The 22,564-nt window shown below is 42.5% G+C and overlaps 2 protein-coding genes across 6 annotated transcripts; both read left to right on the forward strand.

The window, feature by feature from the left end:
• Positions 1 to 322: 322 nt before the first annotated feature.
• LOC127018651 (caspase-8-like) lies at positions 323 to 11,373 on the forward strand. Of its 2 annotated transcripts, none has more exons than XM_050900373.1 (8): positions 323 to 1,063; positions 3,942 to 4,271; positions 4,502 to 4,607; positions 5,638 to 5,776; positions 7,254 to 7,342; positions 7,998 to 8,109; positions 9,145 to 9,634; positions 10,415 to 11,373. In XM_050900373.1, exons 2-8 carry the CDS (start codon positions 3,961 to 3,963, stop codon positions 10,563 to 10,565), a joined length of 1,398 nt encoding a protein of 465 aa, XP_050756330.1. In that variant the 5' UTR covers positions 323 to 1,063; positions 3,942 to 3,960; the 3' UTR covers positions 10,566 to 11,373. The 2 variants fall into 2 exon arrangements, with proteins under 2 accessions (XP_050756330.1, XP_050756331.1); XM_050900374.1 differs by lacking the exon at positions 323 to 1,063 and adding an exon at positions 1,976 to 2,011.
• Positions 11,374 to 13,770: 2,397 nt separating this feature from the next.
• On the forward strand, positions 13,771 to 21,511 carry LOC127018346 (caspase-8-like). 4 transcript variants are annotated; one of them, XM_050899930.1, is made up of 9 exons: positions 13,771 to 13,815; positions 15,466 to 15,903; positions 16,511 to 16,616; positions 17,827 to 17,965; positions 18,060 to 18,116; positions 18,456 to 18,523; positions 19,046 to 19,181; positions 20,210 to 20,711; positions 21,012 to 21,511. In XM_050899930.1, exons 2-9 carry the CDS (start codon positions 15,596 to 15,598, stop codon positions 21,145 to 21,147), a joined length of 1,452 nt encoding a protein of 483 aa, XP_050755887.1. In that variant the 5' UTR covers positions 13,771 to 13,815; positions 15,466 to 15,595; the 3' UTR covers positions 21,148 to 21,511. The 4 variants fall into 4 exon arrangements, with proteins under 4 accessions (XP_050755887.1, XP_050755885.1, XP_050755886.1 ...); XM_050899928.1 differs by lacking the exon at positions 13,771 to 13,815 and having other exon boundaries at positions 15,540 to 15,903; positions 18,060 to 18,121; positions 18,470 to 18,523; XM_050899931.1 differs by lacking the exons at positions 13,771 to 13,815; positions 15,466 to 15,903; positions 17,827 to 17,965 and having other exon boundaries at positions 16,570 to 16,616.
• Positions 21,512 to 22,564: the final 1,053 nt, after the last annotated feature.

Below are 22,564 nucleotides of genomic sequence, written 5' to 3' on the forward strand. Positions count from 1 at the left end.
TAGATATTCATCGCTCCTTGCTGTCCACACAGTACACCTTCAGTGTAACTCTAGTAATACAGAGCTGTGCCAGAAAGCAATCAGCCTAAAACAAACAAACAAGTGGTTGATTTCTGTGGAGGCTTACGGATGGCATACAGAAGCATATGCACATGTGCATGCTCTTCACCTGCAGAATTAAAGAAGGGTTGTGACTTGTGCAACCCTTGTTTAGACAGATTTAAGTGGAACTAGTGTAGAAAGAGTCTTTCTATTGGGGAAGTTGGTATCTATCTTGGGAAGATCATGATCTTAAAGTGGGATTTGTAACATCCACCAGTCTCTGGTATCCCATCCCTCCTGACTGTCAGTTTTTGTGCAGGAGCTGTGTATCCTGCCTTGTGCCAGTAGAGGCCACAGTCACTACAGTTGCTGAGTAGTCAGTACCCTCAGCATTTTTGCTTCCTCAAGACCAGCCTTTCTGGGAGAGATGAATTTTTGGCAGGCTGCTGTACAAGGAATAGGTTGGGTCACTGAGACAATTCTATAGGAAGCCGGAGGGACAAAACCAGAGTGCAGGGGAGCTGAGGGAAATTGGTGAGACTGTAAGTTAACAAAAGGACAGGAACGTTTTGGGGAAGGGCGCAAGAGGAAGAAATAAGAAGTGAAACAGTAAAGACAAAGAGGAAGAACAGTGCCAGGAGGGCTGGTCCTTGAAACTGCTGCATGATGGGAGAAGCCTCGATCTGGAAAGAGCCAACCTGGGCTTGGTCTTGTCCGCAAATACTTTTCACACAGTGCTGATCACGACATGCTTCCTCTTTCAAACTGCAACTGGAATCTTGATTCAGTTAAGACACAGAGGAACTGATGCAGGGAGAGAGACGCTGAGGCATGGGATGACATGGAGACAGAACCATTTTGGACCTGAAGATCAGATAGTGCCTGTGGTGTCCCTCTGTGCTGCTCCCAGCCTTTGGATAAAAGGACAACTCGTGCCAGTGACATAAGTCAGACACGTTTTCTGAACTGTTACTAACGTGTACCTTTTGGAAGGAATTTGTATGCCTCATTCTGTCGAAGGGTATGTTATAATTTTGAGTTTATAAAGGTAGATACGTTGAAATCAATGAATGATTGTTTTCATTGCAAAATTTTAACAAATTTTGGCTCTCCTAACTGTCTCTCTTCATAATGCTGGCTTCACAAGCTTCAGAGAGTTTGGTAGCTGTACTGATTGCTGATCATATATTTCCTGCTGCAAGGAGGATACTGGTGACCAGCAGATCATACTGGGGACCTCGCCAATGAAGGCAGAGCTCTATACTTTGAAGAGGGTGTAAATGCCAAAAGTTAATTATTTCTTTAATTCTCTTGTAAATGGGGAAGTATATTACATAAATAATTTCAAATGAATGTTTGGCCTTTCAGTTCCCTGTATTCACTGAGTACTGCCAATGAATTTGGTGCTGATAGTTGACTTCTTTTTAATTTAGGAAATGATCTTCCATGAAAGTGCATGTTAAAAATAGGCTAGGGTGAGTTGGAGAGGGACTTCAGCGAAAGGAGCGAAGTTGTGGAGGATCTGGTGACACAGCAGGACAGTGGGACTGAGATATTTTTAAATGGGAAGATATCATTGATTCACCCTTCCCTCTTTGTCTTTTAATTAGGATTTATGTATGGGAGCGAAGGTACTGAGCCGTGCTGTATGCTAGAAAGTCCTGGCTATGCTGCTTAGTGTGTCCCCTTAAAACAAAAGCAAAACCTGGTTACTTTTGTGGTTTGTTTACCAGTTTTTGTCACAAGCACTGTAATAATTAATTTCCAGAAACTGGAACCATGATAGGTGTAGTAGGGAACTGCTGCATTATGACCACAGCTTATTACTTTGTTACAACATACTTTTTGTAAGGCATGTGACGATATAGACTGTAGTACAAAAGGCAGTACTTTTCCTGGAACTTCAGAGACTGTGGCTGTCTTACTTTTTTCAGAGTTGTTCCAGCAGTCCTCCAGCCTGTCCTCCCATGTAAGTGATGTAAAATTATTATTATTATTGTTATTTATTATTATTTATTATTATTATTAAACAGTTTGCTTGTTGTATCAGTTGTGTCTTTAATTTAGTAAAGTGGGAGAAAAAGACAGAAGCAGTTAAACATTGTTTTAGTGTGCTCCCTGTATTTACAGACAGGCTTAAATATAGTGTGTAGGTGGCACATCTGTTCTAATTGCAATAATTTTGTGGGTTTGGAACTTACAGCCTTTGAGAAATAAAATTGAAAATTCCCTTTACCACAAAGATTTACTTTTATAAGCACATGCCTTGTATCTTAAACAAAAGGCATGATTTAAGTGAGAAAGAAGATAACTTCATAACCAGCTACCAAGAACGTATTCTTCTCTTTCCTGTGTGGATATAAAAATACACAATCAGATCTGAGATCATTGAATTGTGAGGTTAAGCACATGTGATTCATTCAGATACTAGTGGTTTTGTGGTGATATGGGCTGAACGGTATGGATTCTAGTCTGTTTAAAAGTTCAGTTTGAATGGCTTTAAAGAAAACAGTATTTGGGGGCAGAGCAGGAATCGTGTATGCTGCATCACAATGCATGTTTTGCTGTTTATCAGGTTTTTTGATAGACAAAAGTTTAAGATTCAGTTGTATGCTCACTCTTGCTAACTAACAGAATGCTGACCAAGGGCACGCTACAAAAAGCTGCTTTGCTGTAGAGTGGTCTTTGGAGGAGAGGGGAGTACAATTGTCTGCTAATTTTTTTTTTTTTTTTTTTTTTTAATATTTACAGTAGTACTGATTCAGTTAGTCAGCTGGGCAACCTTGGAGTTATTAGCCCTGGTATTGAAACATTTGCAGTAGCAGTAACATTAAAATGGATTGCCTGATATTCCGGTAGTGTAGGAGTAGGAAGTTTTGATTTGCTGTTGTCAACTTTTCTGTCTCCCAGTGAGTTCAATGGCACAAGAGACCTCTACTGAATGCATTTGTATAGAGTTTCTCTTCAGAGATTCCTAGGTGTCTTAGATCTAAGGCAGAAAGAATAAAGTGGCAAATAGTTCTCCTACCAGAGAGGCAGTGGAGGCAGGTCTTTTAAGTGTCAGGGTGAGATAGTTGGAAGGCTTGCACTTGGTATTTTCTGACTTTCTCTTGTGCTCAAAAGGTGGATCCATAAGCCAAGTTTAGTATTTCTAAAGCTGATTGGAGGAAGTGGTGGAGAAAGGAGGTGGTATTTGATGCTCAGTGAAACAGAAATAGTTTGACAAGAATTCTCCTGGCCTTTTTAAAAGGGTTGACATGATCTGTATTTGATTTGAATATTACAAATTGATTGAGAGCTGGGAACTGAGTTTTACTTGATGCAGATAATCCAAAACAGGAAGAGGTGCTTTGGCTATGCTGACCGGGGTCAGAAGCAGCGTATAAAGAAAGGAGAAGCCAGATAGCTTAGAAGAGTTCTACTCACATGGACTCTTATCTTTGTTATGATGTAAAACCTTTATCTTTGTTACAGTGTAAAACCTGGCAGTCTCATTTACTACATAGTCTGTATTTCAGACCGGCAAGTGGCTCTTGCTCCCAAATGGGATCAAACCTCAAAAAAAACCCCCAAAAACGAAACGAAACCAGCAGCAGCCTGCCAGGATTCTACATCCTGTACATCAGTACTTCCTGCTGTCTAGACCCACCATAGGAAGCAAGAACGATCCGTGACTGTCTCTGTCAATTTCATTTAGTACAGAATTTTTTATATTCCTTGTTAAGAGAATCAAAAGAGCTAAGCATCAAAGCTATGATAGCAAGACAGCCTCTCTCTACTGAAGTACTTTTGATTGCATGTATTTATTTTGGGCTATTCTACATCATGTGATACCTTTTATAATCATGTTGTTGCACTACTGTTACTGACAAATGAAATCAACTTCTGTTTGTATTTAGATCCAAATCCTGATGTGAAATGAGTACAGATTTCCACAAACTCCTTTTTGACATCTCTGAGGCTTTGGTCACAGATGAGCTGGCGGCTCTGAAGTTCCTCAGCCTGGAGCACATCCCCATGAGGAAACTGGAAGCCATCCAGGAGCCCAAGGCCTTCTTCGAAGTGCTGCAGGAGAAAGACATGATTGAGGTGGGGAGCCTGTCCTTCCTGAAGGAGCTGCTCTACCGGATCCATCGGGTGGACCTCCTGGCTGCCCACCTGGGCTCCAGCCGAGAGGAGATGGAGAGAGAGCTTCAGATCCCAGGCAGGGCAAAGGTGTCAGCCTACAGGTAAGCACAGAAGTAGTAAACCTTTGCATGCAAAATGCACAACAGTTCTGTTGTGTACCATCTTGTTTTCTGTCTGCACTGTTGTGATATGAATATCCCAGCATAACTGTATTTATTACAGCATGACTACCTGCCATTGTGAGTTTTACATTTTGCAGTTCAAATGTGTAATTGTGGTGTTTACTTCTCATAACTTTCTTAATCAGTCTTTCTCTATTCTTTATTGCCAGGCAACTGCTATATGGAATTGCAGAGGACTTGACTGCAGAAGATGTCAAGAGTGTGAAGTTCCTGCTCCAAAAACAAATACCAAAGAACAAGCTCCAGGATAATGCTGTATGCACAGTGATCTTGATAAGTTTCTTGCAAGGCTAGTTCAGAGTCTGCTAGTTCTTGTAAGAAGGGAGGAAAGAAAGCAGTCTGCTCTCACTAAAATCTGTTGGTGAAAGAATTGAGACGTTAGCTGATAGCTGCTGCGCGAAAGAATGGACCCTTTTTTTTATCATTGTATCTTTTCTCTGCCCTTTTTTGCTCTCCTGTTCCTATTTTCCCTCCACCACCTGTCTCCATAATCTTTTCTTCTTGCAAAATCCATCATGCTCTTCCTTTCATCTTTGCTTCGCATTTATAAGACATTTGTAAATATGCTGTATCCAGGAAGAGTGATGTTTGCTGGAGGAAAAACAATGTTTTGGAGACAGAAAATCAAGGTCTAATGTGAGTTCAACCACAAATTTTTGTGTGTCATTGGGTATGTTTTCTTCTTTATTGTAATTTGGGGTAACAGCATTTTGTTAACTCCCCCACAAAAATATTAAGAGGTTTCATAAGCTAGTTTAATACTTGTATTGTAAATAATGAACAGTTATAAAAATGCTTGGTATTATTAAGAAGCTTCCTTAAAAGTCTTATTTGCATTGTGGCATCTATAGGAAAATTAGCAGATTTACCTCCAACTTGGTGGACTATTGCGCTTTAAAAAACATTAGCCCCGAACACCTTTTCTGTAATAGAAAATGTAAAATGGCACAGCTAAATGACTTAACAGCACTTCATCTGAACACAGAGGCACAACAGGATGCCATGTTGTTATCCACATCAGTGCTTTGCACTGCTGAAACAAAGCAGGATAACCTAGCCATAGGCAATTTCTAATGATCCTGTGACACCTTAGTGATGTGTTTCTTCAGTTGCATTGCATCCTGACCCTTGTTTTAATGAGGTTTGGAAGAAAAAGAAATTGGTCTTTAGCTGGTCAGTCTCTGGGAATGAGGATGTTTTTCTTCTGCTCTGTCCAGAAGTGCCTGATAGTGCAGTTATTGAAGGTCACTGTATGAGTTCGGGTTATGTGTTTTTATTTTACCAGTCAATGTTGAAGGTCTTACTGGAAATGGAAAGAAATGGGATAATTAAAGAAGATGACCTGGCAATGCTGAAAGATATATTAAAGGGATTTAGAGCTGACATAAAGAAAAAAATTGATACCTATGAAGAAAAAAAAAAAGGTAAATTATTTAATCTGCTGTTTAAGAGTAGAGCTGGGTTTTTTTGATTTTTGTGGCTGCATCCTTGGCAGCTTAGGTGTCCAGAGATAAGAGGGAGACCTTACAGTATCCTAGGATAGGCAGAGCAGCTCTTGGTACCTGTGGTTTCTGAAGTTTTCTGCTACTTCATTATCCCATCATACCTTCTTGTATCTCTCCTTAAAATACGTTCTGTGCCTTGTAAATAGTCTGCTTCTCCCTCCTCTTTGCCTTAAATGCAATTTTTCTCTTCAGGAAACAGTGCAGTGCTGGTTTTGGACCAGCATAGCTTTTCAGTCACTGAAAGAGACTGGAAGTGACAGTTGCCTTGGGGAAACTTGGATTGGGACGTTGTCAGCATTACTTTCTGTTAGCCAGGCTGTTTGCTCTTAGTCAAAGGAAAAGTCCCTGGAGACCAGGTACTTGGCTAAAGTGTAACCATTAACTTTCTGTACCAGATGTGAAATTTCAAGGACTTCAGCTGCAACAGCCCAGATATACTGAGGTGGTGACTTCTGACACCACAGCTGGGCCTTACTCTTTGGGAAACAGGATATGTCAACCAACAACAACTGAAACTTATTAAATTTTTCCCCCGAACCTCATTTTGGATGACTCAGGACATGTGTTTCCTTAGACACATCTCTACAGCACATGCAGTTCCCTGCAGAGATACCGACTAGTTTCCCCAGCATGTCTTTGTGCTGCTCACCTGTGCTTGTGTCTCTAAAAGAGCAGAAGAAAATTGCCAGGGGTGGCTAGCGTAAGCAAGCCCTGTGTCAGGGGAATGGTTTTTTAGAAGTATTGTTATTATTTTATCCCCTTGATAAGTAGAAAAAGAGCATGTGTTATAGATCTTGTTGCCCTGACAATTAAATTGCATTTAAACACATCTGTGCAACTTGTAAAAGGGGTACTGTGATTTATTTCCTTGGGTAGAGTCATGGGTTTGATGATTTCTTCACTTATTTCAGGCCATTATATTCAAAGAAGCATTTTGTTGCTTTGAGGAGATCTTCCATTGTGCTGGTATTCTGCATCCTTGGTGTGTCCACCCAAACAGTAAAGTTCTCTGGAGAAGAGACAATGGCCTCAGAAGTAAATGAACTAGCTGTAGTGTACCACTGTACAAAAATGGGTCTCCTCTTTCACTTGTGTATCCCATAGTGGAGATGCTAGTGACTGGCGTGACTACTCACATTCAGCCTTTTATTATCTGGCTCTTGCTACCAGTAAAAGAGAAGAGAAGAAATAGAGCACAGCTCTGCACAGCTTCAATAACCAGCAGTCTGAAACTGGAACCCTGCTTGGCCCAGCTCTACAAAATGATGGTGTCTCAGTGATGTGGAAACCACCCTCCACCTCACGCCTTGTACTGTTTTTTTGAGTGTTGAAATATGCACAGTGGAAGATTTGTCTTTTTAGTCCTAAAATGTTCTGTTTATCTTCTCCCTCTTAGAAAATGATTCTAAGGAAAAACTCCACTATCCGGTGTCTGTGTCTGTGCATCCAGCAGGACAAGGAGCAGAGGGAGCGACACCACACCTGGTGAGAAATACCTCAAGATTACTTTTAAAGTATTTATCCAACTCCTGGGAGCGGGGAGCATAAATTCTTAAGACCAAGCAGGTGGAAGAGCTGAAAGGGAGGGGTTCTGGCTTTATATGTAGGCCTTGGAACAATTCCTATTTTCAAAACAAGACCAAGCCTCGTTCCTTTGTGAGGACCTGGCTGTCAGCAACCTTTTAGGCAAGAAATGAAGGAGTAGCTGTTGTGTGAAGAAAACCAATCTTAACGATAATGGAGACTGGGACGTTAAAGTCCTGGCCCGGATACTCCTGGACAGATGGGAATGGAACAACAGAATCTGCTACCTCACTAGAAACCCACAAGGACTCTGAGAGGGAATGGTAGGGTGCAGGAACTTTTCCTTTGCACATGCAAATTTGTGTTTCTGGATACTCACTTTCTCCCATGCCGAAATCATATCCTAACCACCGAGAGAGAGGAGGAGGGATTCAGGGAGACAAAGCAGATTCCTCTCCCCTGTAGCTAGCTTGTATTCTTAGGCTTTTCCTTTCTTGTATCTTGGCCCTCGTGATTTTTTTGCGCGCAGGCGTGAAGGACCAACAATCTGTGTATAGCGTATTTCTCTTTTGCATGCTTGGCACTGCTTGCTTATCTGCTTTTTTTGTTTCTACAGCCTGTGGAATCATATAAGATGAAAAATAACCCCCATGGTTACTGTGTGATTCTTAACAACTACATTTTTAAAAATCCGTATGAAGCCAGAGAAGGAACAGTGAAAGATGGAGGTAAGTACTTTTTTAATCCAATTACTGGTTTGGTTTTTTCTCTGATAATTCTCTGAAAGAATTGTCTAATGTTTCCTGTGAAGAAGAATCATGTCCACTGAGCTCCTTTGCCTCCAGAGTAACTGGAATGACAGTCACTGTAGAAATTGGAAATATGCCACTTCCAACAGTTTAGCTGATGGCTTAAAGAAGGAACGGCTTTCTGTTCTAGGTAAAAAGCATCATCTTAATTGGTCATATGTACCAAATAGTGAAGGAAGGATTACTATTCCACCTTTTCACTTTTTGTTTTTAATTCTTAGGTATCAAGGAGTAATATTTTTAAGTCCTTAAATTCTCTTTAATGCTCAAATAAATGCTACTGCTTTGTAATTTTCCTTAAAGCCTGTCTTCCTGCAAGAGTCACTTTTAAGATAAACAAGAGTTTATCTTAAAAAAGTAAAATCTGTTTCATGAAAGCACACATCACTGATGTTTTAACTCCATCCAGCCTGTCTACAGGCTGCTTGCTTCCCAGCTACTTTCTCACCACCCACACAACAATTAAGTCAACATTTGCTGAGAAGTCCACATAGCATTTGTTAGCGGGTTACCTTGCCTTCCTTCTTGCTGCATTGATTATTCTTACAGAATGAGGGACCTACTTAATTTAAGAGTGGCATAATTTATCATTCTAAAGAGATACCTCTTCTTTAATTTGCTAAGTGGTGTTCTTAAGCATCTGAGATTACTATGCAATGCACAGTTAAAGCTTGCTTTAACACAATAAGCTTCACTAATTTGTACCGATTAATCAGATAATCTGAAACCTGTTGTTTTAGATAGCATGATGCTTAACCCAGTTGTGTTTAAAAAAAATAAAATTAGGCATTTGGGTTTTTCTAATTAGATTTGGCAGGCTAAGAGTCAGGTGAGTTTATTGGTGGGATCTGAACACTTTTGCAAAGATCTGTTCTACCACACAGACACTGATGTTTCAGCATCTTCCTTGTCACTGTTTATGTTTAACAAATGCCCTTTGACTTTTTTTCCCAGAGGCTGTGAAGAGGGTCTTTAAGTGGCTTCAGTTTGAGACAGTTGAGCACATGGATCTAGAAGCAAAGCAAATGTATGCAAAAGTTAAAGAATACAGCAAAAAAGATCATAGTAACATGGACTGTTTTGTTTGCTTTATTTTTTCCCATGGTGAAAAAGACAAAATAAAAGGCGTTGATCATGAGTTGATAAATATTAAAGATTTACTCTCCTGCTTCAGTGGATCTAATTGTCCTTCTCTTGCTGGCAAACCTAAGCTGTTTTTCATCCAGGCTTGCCAAGGCTCTGTAGGTCATCCAGGTGTCACAGTAAAAGAAGACTTCTCTGGCCATCTTGAGATGGATGCTACCCCTCTGACTTCCATTCCTGATCAAGCTGATATTCTGGTTGGCATGGCTACAGTAGAAGACTATGAGAGCTACCGCTGTACAAAGACTGGCAGTGTTTACGTTCAATGCCTCTGCGACAAGATGGAGTTGCTTTGCCCACTGTAAGTACTATTTTTAATCCATGTACATTTGGGGTATTGCAGACATACATACTTAAGCATGCTGTGCTGAAACATCAGTGTTTTGCATTTGTGATGTATAATGCTTTTCACCTGCAGGACAGTGCAGAACAGTAATTATTCTGGAATTGGGCATTGTTATTCTTCTACAGATGAACCAAAGTACAAGTGACTTCCCCTAGTTTGCCTGTGACAGAACCAGGGTTGTAATGCTGGAACATTACATATAAACAAGTGTGTGTATGTGTGTGCATGTTTTTTAATGTTTTTTGACTGATAAATGATTTTTCTTCCAGTGACACCTGATGAGAGGCAAATTTGATGAGTGATTACACAGACAAAAAAATCAGTGTTCTTTAGTCATAATTTTCATTGTTGCCTCCCTCCCATCCCCATCATAAACTTGATTTAGAAAATAGAATTTCTCTGCAGACATTACTTTCTCATGGTGTCCAGAAGAGGGCTTGGAGAATGCATAGGTTTGGTTCTGTTTCATCTTAGTGCGCTCTTCTGACTATAACCAAAGCAGGGGACTGCGTTTGCTGGTACAGCGATGCTACATAGAGGTTGCTTTTATTCCCCCAAACACACTGAATTTTGTGGTTACACAGTGGAATGTGCAATTTCAGTGGCAGGCAGGGTGAAGGGAAGATACTAGCCTTCTCTGAAACACCACTTTATCGGAGCTAACATAGATCAGCTTCTTGGCCTAGCTGCAAGTACCATGTATTTCAATGTAACTTTTCTTCATTTTTGTTCAAGCCGCAAGGATCTCATAACCATCCTGACAGAAGTGAACAAGGAAGTGGGACGAAGAGTATTAAATGGATGGAAGCAGATGCCGAAGATTACATCAACCCTACGGAAGCAATTGATCTTCCAAATTCCACAATGTCAATCAATTGAAAAGTAGAAAAATAAGAATACACTCAGTTAGGAATCACATCGGGAATGGGCTTCCACAGGGAAGAGAATTTGCAAGAGAAACTATCTGAATCTGTGTAGTTAGCCCCAGTCCTTCAAGGGGCCACGGGACCTAAATTTTCCAGTCCCATGTTGAATCAGTCTCCTGGCACCTGGATCTGTAGCAGTCTGGTAAGGCTGTGGAGGAGTACAGATCTGCCTTTCTGTCCTGCAGAAGCAGTGGAGTCTGTTCAGTCTGGGTTTCAAGTGAGGAAGCACTTCCAAGTAGTATGATTTTTAACAGTTACTGGAAATGCCAATGGAAGTCCCATTTCTGTCCGAGTTGTTCTAAGTCCCTGAAATCTGAAGAAAAGAACAGATAGATTCGGAATGCTAGATCCCTTCCCAGGGAATGTGTAAGATTGTAACTGATGTACCCAGAGGTGAATCATTGGCTGTCTCTGGAAGCTGTATAATTTTTCATGGAAAACAACATCCTTGTCCAGAAGGACCAAAAAAAGATTATTATGATAATACAAGTTTGGTTCTTTTCCTCCAGATATTTGGTTTGCTTTATGTTATTAATTTACTTGGCTAAACAGCACTGCTATTTAGGTTTTTTAATAGTAAGGGTTCTAATTGTGTTTTTTCTCAGAGCTCTTAGGGGACAGTCTGTTTTGAATGGTTGTCGACCACTGGAAGGAAGGTCCCATTCCATTAGATCCACTACTCTGAGATGCCTTCTCCTCCTGGCAACTGACTCTAGCTCCTGTGGATTCTTGTTTCTGTTGTAATAAATACCCTTGGTTTTCACATCACCTTTGTTTGTGGTGTGTTTCTCTTTTGGATGAGCTGAGTGAGGGACAGTCAGCACAACGAACACTTTTACTTCAGCAGCAGCAGTTATTTTGCTCTTGTTGAAGTATTCGATGGCAGCCACCCCGAGGGGTAGCATATTGATATCCCTTCATTAGCAGCTGGAGAGATGGTAGGAAAGGATAAGTTTAAGTGCAGGACTTTCATGATAATGGCAGCTGATGCCAGTGAGGCTGTTCTAACCTTGCGTCCTCAGCAATGTGTAGGTGGTGTGTGGAAGCTGTATGGGATTCTAATGGCTACGTTCCTTTTGAGTTTATAACAAGATAAAGGATGGATTTGAGACACTTTGTAACTTCTGCTTTTTTTAGTTCGTATTTTTTGGACATCCATGTCTAGCCATAAAGCAGGAGTTCTTTATTCAATCCTGCTTGTGTTCTTGAAGCAAAACTTTTTTTTTTCTAATTCCACACAATGCGTTGGCAGTTCCATTTTGCTCCCCTTACCCTTTTTCACCTTCCAAGTAAAAGGGAGAATGCCCATTCTTAGAATCACAGCTCTGCTCACACCGGTTTCATAAATAATAAACAGACATTACAAGCACTGTGTAAGTGAGAGTGCTGTCTGTGGCAAAAGTTACCAGAAGGTGTTGCCAGGTGTGATACAGTTCTGTGGCTGACATTTGGTTAACTGTTTAGGAAATGTGGCAACAATTTATTTACATTTTTGTAATGTTTGCATAAATGAGACCCTGATATGAAGTTAGTAATTAGGTTTGTGAATGTTGTTTTATGATAAGGAAATATAGCTTAAATGAAATAACTGCTTCCTCTGGGAGAAACTTGCTGGAAGGTGGCAGCTGCTCCAGTAGTGAAGTTGTGAATCAACAGCATTTCTGTTTTTTCATATTTCTCTGTATCAGAGTTCAATACTCTCAGACCAATTTCTTTCAGATATTCCACATGAGGAGGAATTGGATATCAAATTCACTTATTTGGTATATTTGGTGCTACATGGGATTTTGATTTAGTAGAGTGATGCAGCAACATACTGAAATCACAACACAAGCGTAATTTAGCAATTGCAATATACAGTTGAATCACAATACAAATATGATTCTCATTACTTGTCTCTCTATGCTCACCATCATGACATTGGGCATTCCCAGTCACGATGGAACATGTAGGTTGAAGCCAGCTGAAGCCCATTGCTCTTTTCAAAGTTTAAATGTTTTATCAGTTGTCCAGTTTTTATACTTTTATGTTGGGCTGAGCCACGTATTCACACCCCCCGTGCTGGTCTGGCTAGCTCAGGAAGACATTATTCTTTGTTAATTGTCTTGGGGAACCTGATGATTCACAGGTGCAGCTGTCTTCTCTAAAACTAAGGTTGCCCTCCAGTCTCCCTGACGTTGAGGTAAATTGAGCTTTCTTTATGATATATTCTTCCCTGAGATCATTGGGGTTTTGCCCTTCTCTGAGCTGTCCTCCACTGGGCGGGGGGATGTGCTGGTCAGTCACACCCTGTCATTAAATTGGAATGGTGTTTTGTTCTACCTGTTAAAATCAGGCCACCTCCATAGCTAACATTATTGCCTACTGATGAAGACCTGCTAGAAGGGAGAGAAAACCCCACCAAAATCCTCTAAAGGACTGCAGGAAGTAGCAGTGCTGTGAATTTATATGTGGCTCATGCAGTGATCAAGGAAGGAGAAAACACACTTTCAGTTTTATGGTTCTGAGCAAAGTATGCTCACAGACGCCTGTGGCAGGGTGGCTGACATATTCTTGCACATATTTGTGGCCCTCCTACAGGACTGAGGGGTAAGAAGGAAATCTGTAATTTTCTGACTCTCTTTTTCCTCCATAGCACAACTTGGAGAATGGTGAGGGGCAATCACCTTTCCTCTCTGAAGGCCCTCAGCTGTAGTTACTTTGCCTGTCCCCGCTTTTCTTCAACTCCTGGCTGGGAGGCCAAATGCTATAGCAAAACAATCCTGGCACTCAATTCTGTGTTTTGTTTTCAGCCAGCGGAAGCGCTACCACCAGAAAGTGGAGTCAGAAGGTTGGTGGGAAAGTGAAGTTGGTGAGTTGAAGTCCTGCAGGCTTACGCCGAAAGCAGGCAAGATCAGAGTGATACTGTTTGAAAAGGGAAATGCTTAGAAGAGTTGGGGAGGACTGTTAGCTGCGGAGGCGGAAATAATGTTTTCAGTGGCATGAATCCCTGCCCAGTCATTTGCATCTTGCTACCTATTCGTTCAGTTTAACATCAGTTTCCCAGAGAGCTGTTTACGCCCAGCTTCCGTGGGAAGTTTGTCATTCTCTCCACCCTAATGGTTTTAGGGTGACTTGTTAATATGCTGCTGTTGGGATGGGTTAGTGGTACGTGTGAGGAGCCTGCCTGTGTTCAGATTGCTGCCAGCTTCTCCCATTGCACGGGCTGCTGTAAGTATGTGTTTTCTCACCACCTATATAAGGGTTCACTCTTAGTTCTCAAAGTGGTGCGAAAGTCAGGTACTCCAGCGTTTTGATTAGTTGAAGTGTTGGCTATGTCTGCGATCTGTAAGATCTCCTGCAGGAAATCTTGAAGCCCAGGGAGAAGTGGAAACAAAATACACGCCATTTAGGAGATTAAGCTATGCAGCAGGGAGTCCAGAGCTAGATTTTTCTCGGGAGATGTTGGGTGTTCAGCCCTTGCTGGTTACCCTTTTTATTCTGACCCGTAACTAACATGGACACATTCCCTCTGAAATTATTCAGATCTGCCTCTTTTCAACTAGAGATGTGTCAAATTATGAACAGAGAACAGCATGTTTAATCTGCAATTACTTTGGTGCAATGTGCTGAAAAATACAGTTGAGATCTTTGGGAATTCCCAGATACTCATTTCTGTGTGTCCTTTCTGTAATTGTGCCTTTGCTTGTCACTGTATCTGTTCTGTTATTGACAGCCACAGGAATTCCCCAGGCCCCGAACGTGGCTGGCTCTTGTGGGTGCCAACTGTAATACATTTCTAGCTAGGTGGAACGTTACTCTGGACATGTCTTCTGAGCTTGGCCTAGGTCTTTTACATTAGTTTTATATTTGTGTAGCCACTTTGTGTTTAGGCCTGATTTGTCCAGGCATATCAGTACAAAGAGAAGGATCCATACCTCCTTCAGTCTATTTACTAGGAAGAGCTTGTTTTAACATGACTTGAGGGCATGTTAGCTTATGGGCTGTGAAAAAGTGCCTTGCCGTATTCAGATTACTTCCGCCTTTGACCCAACTTACCACACGTGCAGTAATCAAATATCTTGTGTAGGGTTTGGAACATTGATAAGCCACTTCTATGATAACAATGTAAAGATTTCTGCTTAATATATTGTCAAACTGTTTTTTCCTGTTTTTTGGGGGGAAGGGACTCTGGTTTTAAATCAGTGCTTATCGAGAACACTGTTTCTTCATTTGGAGGGTATGGATGCTCTGAAAGTTGCTCTCCTGCTCAAGGTGAGCACTAAGGTGTTAACGTTCATTTTCAGAAGGATGAAATGCCAACTGGTAAAATCTCTTCCCTCCTCCCTCCCGTTGTTGTGAAATACCATCTATCAGGAGTGCTGCACCAGAATGTGTATCAGACATGATGCACCATCCCAGGGTCTTACGCCGTCGTGCAGTGCTCCTGTGAGCCTGCTCCTGTTGCTAAAAGAATCTTCAGCAAATCTGGGAGGGGTGGGAAGGGAGCTGGTTTCACGGCCGATGGCTGTTCGGGTACAGGGCCAAAGACCTGCATTGAGTGTGCTGCATTGCCTGCCAAAAGGCTCGCAAGGAGGAAGTCGAGTCAGTGGCGTTATGAGCTTCTTTCTGTTTGTATTAAAATGGCAATGAATTGTGAGTGCCTTTAAACTAGAGAGAGGTGACTGCAGGAAAGGCCCAGGCAGAGGGAGACCTTGAGACCTGCAGGAGTAGGTTCAGTTTTCTCAAGAATGGACTCAAGAATAGTCAGTGCTTCATAACTGTGAGCGGAAGGGGCCTAAAATGCGTCTGAGAGAAGTCCTCTCTGGCAGACGCGCAGTTTTTAGGTTAAAAGTTGTGGGGGTTTTTGGTTTAAATTAGGAATCCAGAAGGAACTACAGCTCCCAGGGGCCCGGGGGCCGCCTCCTGCCCGCCCCAGCGCGGCGGCGGGCGAAAGCGCGGCGGGGGGGCGCACTCTGCGCCTGCCCGGGGCTGGCGCCGCCGCGCAGCCATGGAGTTCGACAGGCAGCGGCTGCTGGTGGTCAGCGAGGAGCTGGATGAGGCCGAGCTGGCGGCTCTGAAGTTCCTCAGCCTGGAGCACATCCCCATGAGGAAACTGGAAGCCATCCACAAGGCACAGGACTTCTTCGAAGCGCTGCAGGAGAAAGGCATGATCGAGGCGGGGAGCCTGTCCTTCCTGAAGGAGCTGCTCTACCGGATCAGTCGGATCGACCTCCTGGCTGCCCACCTGGGCTCCAGCCGAGAGGAGATGGAGAGAGAGCTTCAGATCCCAGGCAGGGCACGGGTGTCGGCCTACAGGTGAGTGACCGGCGGCGCGGGTTCACCGGGCGGCCCGGGGCGGGGTGCCGCACACGCCGGCGGCCGGGCTGAGCCTCCCCCGGGAGCTCGCCCTCTGGGACCTGCTGCCCTTCTCATGTGGTCGGTGTAAGCTTTTACCGACGATTTGAACACCAGGCTAAGGTTTGGAAGCACAGGGGCGTCTTCCAAGAGAAAGCAGGTGCAAGCCGTACGGAAAATTGAAATTTTTGTGCGGTAAAAGGGAGAAAACTAAAGCCACACCTTTCTGAAATACTTGACAGCCCCCAAAGGGCTCCCTCCCCGGGTGCTGCGAGGTGTGATAAGTGACTGGGTGTGAGTCTTCGTTCTCAACTCCAGAAAGGTTCAGCGTGGTTTTGATTTTAGGAAAACTAAGATCTTTTTAATTGCAGCTGAAAATGGTTTGACTTCAGGCTGTCCTGGGACTGACGTCCCCCCATTTAAAAAGGAAAAAAAGGGGGATAGGTGTTGGGGGGGGGGGGGGGGGGGGGGGCGAAGGGGGCAGTTCAACAGTATGGTGTTAAATTGTGCTAAGGGACATGCTTGGGAACATGAATGATGAAACAGTGTCCTCCACTTCTGTTTCTAGATATCTGCTCTTTCAGCTGTCAGAAGACATCACCGAAGATGAGCTGAAGTCTTTCAAGTTTCTTTTGGGGAAAGAGTTACCAAAATGCAGGCTAAACTCTAAGACTGTAAGGATTTCTTTAATCCCTTTTTTTTTTTTTTTTTTTAAATGATAATAATCCCTATAGACATTTGGGTTGCTATGAGGGGAATGAGTGTCACTCTTCTTACGGTGTCACTCTTCTTATGGTGAAAACACCGTAAGAAAAAAGGTGCACCTGGAAAGGGATTATAGGCTCTCCGGTGCATATGGGACTTGTCTGTGCTAGTGTTATGTGTAGCTTTTGCAGCAGTGTCACAGCCCAGAGAGCATGGGCCAGCCCTGCGCCGGGCACAGAGGCCTTCATGTCCAAGTGCCATATGGGGCCTAGGGGACTCAGTGGCTTTGATCAGTGGAATACGGATGAGCACATTCACTCATCTTGCCCAACTGATTTTCTTTCGCCTGCTTTCTAAGCCATTATCAAACACAGAAAATCACCCATTGTGGCTATTACTTTATGGTTTTGTTCTTTTTATTTCCAAACTCAGAAAATACAGATCTAAGCAGCAGATCCTTACCAAGGCTAAGGCCCAAGTGCTTGGAGTTTACAAATAGCCTTGCAGGAGATCCAGCTGCTCTTACACTATCTCAGCCTGCCGTTCTGACCGCTGGGTACTTTGTTCTGTCTGATGAAAACTCTTGTAGCATTTTCCCTCTTTTCTTAGAGGAGGGACTGTGACTATCTAGTGATAGCTGTTCTGGTAAATCCTTGGGGTGACCACTGTGCTCTGCCACTCAGTGTTTGGCAAGAGCTCCTGTCCCTTGGGTCCCCTTTTGGTTCAGAGCAATCTCTATACCATACTTGCATGGTTATACCCATTTTTGCCGTTGCTCAAGATGGTCACTACAGTTATTCTTGTGTTTCAGTTAAGTGCACGAGATAGCCACTGGAAGTCAAATGAATGAAAGCAGGCATTAAAAATGACATTATATATTCCTGTATGATCACCATTAGATCTCCTGGATTAGATCTTATTAGATCTTGGCATCTCTGAGCTGCGGAAGGGAAATGAGTATGTTTTGAGAAGATGTTTGTACTTATTGTACTTGTAGGTTTTGTTGAACTAGATTTAATTTGACTCAGCTGAGGTCTTAACTGAGCTACTAGTCAGCTGGACTGACTGTGGATCGCATGTGCTGTCAGTACATTAAAGCTTAGGTGCACATGCTGCAACTTCCCTCCCAGTGGCAGCATGCATGTGCCCTAAGAGCAAACTACCTTTCTGATTACCCAGACAATGCTCAACGTTTTCATTGAGATGGAGAAGAAGGGGATTTTGGGAGAAGACAACCTAAGTATCCTGAAGAGTCTCTGTGCAGAAATTAACATCAGCCTGTTGAAGAGAATTGAAGAGTATGAATTAAACCTATTTGGTAAAACAAAACAAAACAAAAAGGCCTCTTTCCCATAGTTATTCTTGAAGTGACACATAGGTGTCATACGGGACTAATAATGAATGCTTTTCAGGTGAAGAAGAGATGCTCATCACAGAGGAACAGAGGGGCAGCACAGGAGGCTCTGAAGGTAATTGAAACTCTCAAAAAATTAATGTTTAGATTTTTTGCTCTTCTTCAGCTTTTGAGCTCTCTACACCACTTGCATCTCACTTCTTTACACAGATGCCTCTCTAAAAAGTGATTAACTATCCAGTTACTTACTAACTGATCTCAATACATTTTACTCCCTTTTAATTGATTATCTAGTGGTTCATAGCTAACAGGAACAGCTGTTCAACCACAATTCAGTGTTTTCAGAGAACAGTTTTACCCCAGGAGGTACTTGTGGAGATGGAGAATAGGAACAGAGCTTCTCTCCTTTCTCTAGTGCTACATTCTGTACTTAAACTTTTTTGTCTGTATTCAGCCCCTACCAAATGGCTGGCGTCATCTGTGGCACTTGATTGTCCTGGCAGCTGGAATGAATCTTCCCAGGTAAGTCAGTTTGCTTCTTAGAAACATCATCATTTTGTCTTAGAAGAGATCATCCCTCCATGAGATGAACAGTTATTATAAGCCCGACTGTTAAAAGCACTGTCTAGAAAAAGAAAAATGCACCACTCTGTAACATCCTGTATTCTGAAGCTAAGTCACAGGCAGCAGCTTCTGCAGTGTTAAAACTTCAGAAACATTTGCAAGGGTAGCAAGATAGGCTGAGTTTTTTATACCAGCAGATACACAGTTGGCAGACGGCTGGGCATGGAGAATTGCATGAATGCAGCACCCCATGCGGGCTGAGCATGATGATGTGGGTCTGCGGGGGTGCTGTCATGCTCTGCACAGACTCCGAAGGGCGGTGGGGCAGCGCATTGCCAGGTTCTGGGAGCAAAGCTGTATAGGGAGAGCTGCCTAGAGAGAAAGCCAGCTGGCGCTCTGCCCTGCTGTGCTACTAGCAAGGGCTGAGAAGCACCTGGAGGAGAGTGCAGTAGTTTCACCAATAGTCTTTCTTTTCAACAGCTTGAAGCTTACAAAATGACTAGCCGACCCCGTGGAGTGTGCCTGATCCTGAATAATCACAATTTTGCAAAAGCCAGGGAAGCAGTGCCAGAACCCAAAAACATGAAGGATCGGAATGGGACAGACGTGGATGCAGGTACAGTGAACATTAAAGATGAGTTTGTGTATCTTCAAAAATAGAAACCTCAGTTCCTTTTCTGTACTAAAGGTCTGAATTTAAATCTTCGCTTTCTAGGATACTTTTGTTGTAGTGGCTGAGTTGGCTCTGTTTCCTGTGCTGACAAACCCTAATCAACTCATCAAGCTTTTACTGGCCAACTCAGAACAATTCACTAGCATTTTGCTGTTTTACTGAGTTTACTGCAGCCTTAAGCAGCAACCTCAGCCTGGACTTTACAAGCTAGGCTAGCTTTGTGTCAGCCTTACGCATACTACTTCGAAAATATGCAGAATCAGAAACAGATTTGCTGCTGAACCAGAACTGGGCATTAGTTGTTTAACATCCAACTTTAAAAAAAAAAAAAAAGGGAGGATGTTGGAATGTAGGGACTATTACCTTGCTATTCAGTGGCCCTGATTTTAGCAGGCTGTCCTGCAGCAGCAGTGTAGCTCATTGCAGGTCCTAGGGTCTGTGAGATGGGTGTCTTTGCACTATCTATGCCAAGAGAGAAGATCCATCAATGGGCCTTCCCTGGTTGAATTGAACTCCAACTTAATTCAAGAGTCAGAGTGCAAGGTTTCTCTTCTATGACACAGGTACTACCCAAATGGGTAGTGCACTCTCCTCTTGGGTAAAGCAACTGCACTGTTCAACACCTTTTGAGAGATGAAGGGACTAGCTGTAAAGTGGGTGGAGGAAAGAGATACAGCTTTCTTAATAGTTCTGCACGCTTTCCAGACAGTGGCAATACTAAACAGCAAGATTGCAAGGAAGCCTTTTAATGAGAGTTAAGGGAACTCCGCAGAGATATGATTAGTGATTAGACTACTAGATTAGTGATTAGACTACTAGATTATTTTCAGAGCAGGAATGTAACTACCTGGATAGTAGTGTAGCAGGATTTAAAAAAAGGACAGTTTATCTCTAAAAGTGCAATTTACAATTGCAGAGTCCAACTTTCATATAATGACACCGGTCCAATTCCCCTTCTGTTTACTTTCCAGCGGCTCTGAAAAGAGTCTTTAGCAAGCTTCATTTTACAATAGCAGAATATAGAGACCTCACCGCAGAGGAAATCCGTAAGACTGTGAACGTCTACCAGTCCGAAGACCACAAGGACAAAGACTGTTTTGTTTGCTGTGTCCTGTCTCATGGGAAAAAAGGCATTATATATGGTGTTGATGGGCAGGAAGTACCTATCCAGGAACTGACCACTTCTTTCACTGGACAGAATTGCCACTCACTTGCTGGAAAACCAAAGGTCTTTTTTGTTCAGGCCTGCCAAGGTGATGCTTGCCATAAAGGTGTGACCATCGAAACAGATTCTGGAGAGCAAGATTCTTCTGTAGAAACAGATGCAAGATTTCAGCTCGACTGCATCCCCGCAGAGGCAGACTTCCTCTTGGGCATGGCTACCCTGCAAGATTACGTTTCCTACAGAAGCCCAAGTCAGGGGACCTGGTACATACAGGCATTGTGCCAGCACTTGGAGTACAGCTGCCCTCGGTAAGTATGAGTCCATAAGCTTTTTTTTGGCAACACCTGTATTTTCCTTCTGAATAACAGGAGTTTGATTTGGATGCAGAGGTAGATGATATGCAGTGGGAGTGCTCGCTGAGTGAAAACAGTAATACAGGACAGAGCAACATCATGCAGGTTGTTCAAAGTGGCTTAGCTAACTAACTGCTTTGAAGCCTGTTTAAAACAGGAGCCATTAGCACTGGTAGAGATCAAGATATATAAGAATGTGTAATTTTTCTGATGTTAACTGCCTCCCTAATACAAAACATACTTGTGTTTTTGCAGAGGAGAAGATATTCTCACCATCCTGACAGCAGTGAATCAAGAGGTGAGCAGAAAGAGTTGCAAGCCAAATGCAGAAAAGCAGATGCCACAGCCCAGTTTCACATTGAGGAAAAAGCTCATCTTTCCTGTCAACTAAATGGGAGGGAACTGCATGGCAGAGGGAGCTGCAACAGCCTGGAATCGGCTGGTATCAGCTAAGAATTTGGTAAAACGTAACAGACTTTCAGTGTCTGCTCTTGCCATGAGAGCAAATGTTTTTATTGAAAATAGAGGTGAGGAGCAAAAGTCTTAAGAAATTTGTGTTAATATGTATGACACTTTATACTTGAGAGCATCTCTGAGCTGGTCTCTAATTTGTGGTTTGCTAGCTAAAATACACTCAGTGTCCTCTGTCAGCTGTACCACGTTGCTGTTGTTTTAGTAAGGTATCTTTCCAATGCAGATTTTAAAAGACAACTGTTACGAAGCCTTGTGTATTTTATGCCTTTTGCAAAATAAAGGGGGGGGGGGGCACTGCAAATTTTATAGCATATAATCAGCTCACATCAGTGTGTTTTGTTACTTCTCCCCACCACTTAAAATGATTCATTTTTAGTGTCTTGGTACACATCAAGGAAAAGTCAAGCACTTGTCCTCTAGCATCCTCAGCAGGATGGGGCTGGGACCTGCGTTTTAGAGTATCCTCTACATAGAGTAGTCTTAACAGTGAAAATCAGTTGCTCAGGTACAGCTTCATGTATGAAGATGTCCAGTTATCCTGTGTTCACTTACCTTGCTGATCTTGGAGTCTCAGTTTTAAGCACAGCAAAAGAAGTCGTCGTTAGGTAAGTACCCAGCTCCTTAAAAACATTTTTATATTGTCTCCTGTGATTAGGATGCACACAGAACAGGGAGTTTTACAGGCTCTGAGTAGAAGATAAAGCTTTATTAGTCTCTCTGTTTTGTTTTGAATGAGATGTTCGTTCTGTTACACCCTTGTTACAGCTTTCAGCATTAGTAATGGTGTCAATGTAGGTGCTTATTTAACTAAACAGATGATAGATCTTCACTGGAAATATTTTAAGAGCCTAAGTCCTTCCCTGGACTGCTGTGCTGAATACTTCTCTCTTTGGTACCAGTTTGTGTCTGCGAAGATAAGGGTAGAGAGATTATAGACTGTGAGAATGATTAGAAACTTAACAAGTGGCAGATGCAGCAAGCAGTTACAGAAACAGGCAAATCTGTGCTTCCAAATTCTAGGAGTAATTTTCCAAGATAGTTGTTGATGCTCATTTAGGGATTCATCATGAAACCATTGAGTTGTGCTGAAGCCAGGGCAGCTCATATACAGAAGTTTGTCTGTTACTTGGATGTGGCCAGAAATGTGCAATCCAAGTGAAAGAAACCCATTTTTATTTTTCTTAAATATTGAATAGAAACTATAAGCAAACAACCATACTACTCCATGGGCAAAATAATTAATGCAACCTGTTTTACCGTGGATTGTTTTCCTAGATCCCCTCTCTCCACACATACTGCTCAGCACTTTACCTCTTACAAGTCACCTGTGTTCT

The sequence above is a fragment of the Gymnogyps californianus genome, chromosome 7, assembly GCF_018139145.2.
Source record: "Gymnogyps californianus isolate 813 chromosome 7, ASM1813914v2, whole genome shotgun sequence".
In the NCBI taxonomy this organism is placed as follows: domain Eukaryota; kingdom Metazoa; phylum Chordata; class Aves; order Accipitriformes; family Cathartidae; genus Gymnogyps; species Gymnogyps californianus.

Excerpts from the sequence above, each read along its gene's own strand:
- LOC127018651 (XM_050900373.1), top strand. The coding sequence starts at position 3,961 with ATGAGTACAGATTTCCACAAACTCCTTTTTGACATCTCTGAGGCTTTG. Across the intron at positions 4,608-5,637 it reads ACAAGCTCCAGGATAATGCT|TCAATGTTGAAGGTCTTACT; the intron begins GTATGCACAGTG and ends TTATTTTACCAG. Across the intron at positions 7,343-7,997 it reads AGGGAGCGACACCACACCTG|CCTGTGGAATCATATAAGAT; the intron begins GTGAGAAATACC and ends TTGTTTCTACAG.
- LOC127018346 (XM_050899930.1), top strand. The coding sequence starts at position 15,596 with ATGGAGTTCGACAGGCAGCGGCTGCTGGTGGTCAGCGAGGAGCTGGAT. Across the intron at positions 18,117-18,455 it reads CAGCACAGGAGGCTCTGAAG|CCCCTACCAAATGGCTGGCG; the intron begins GTAATTGAAACT and ends GTCTGTATTCAG. Across the intron at positions 19,182-20,209 it reads TGGGACAGACGTGGATGCAG|CGGCTCTGAAAAGAGTCTTT; the intron begins GTACAGTGAACA and ends TTTACTTTCCAG.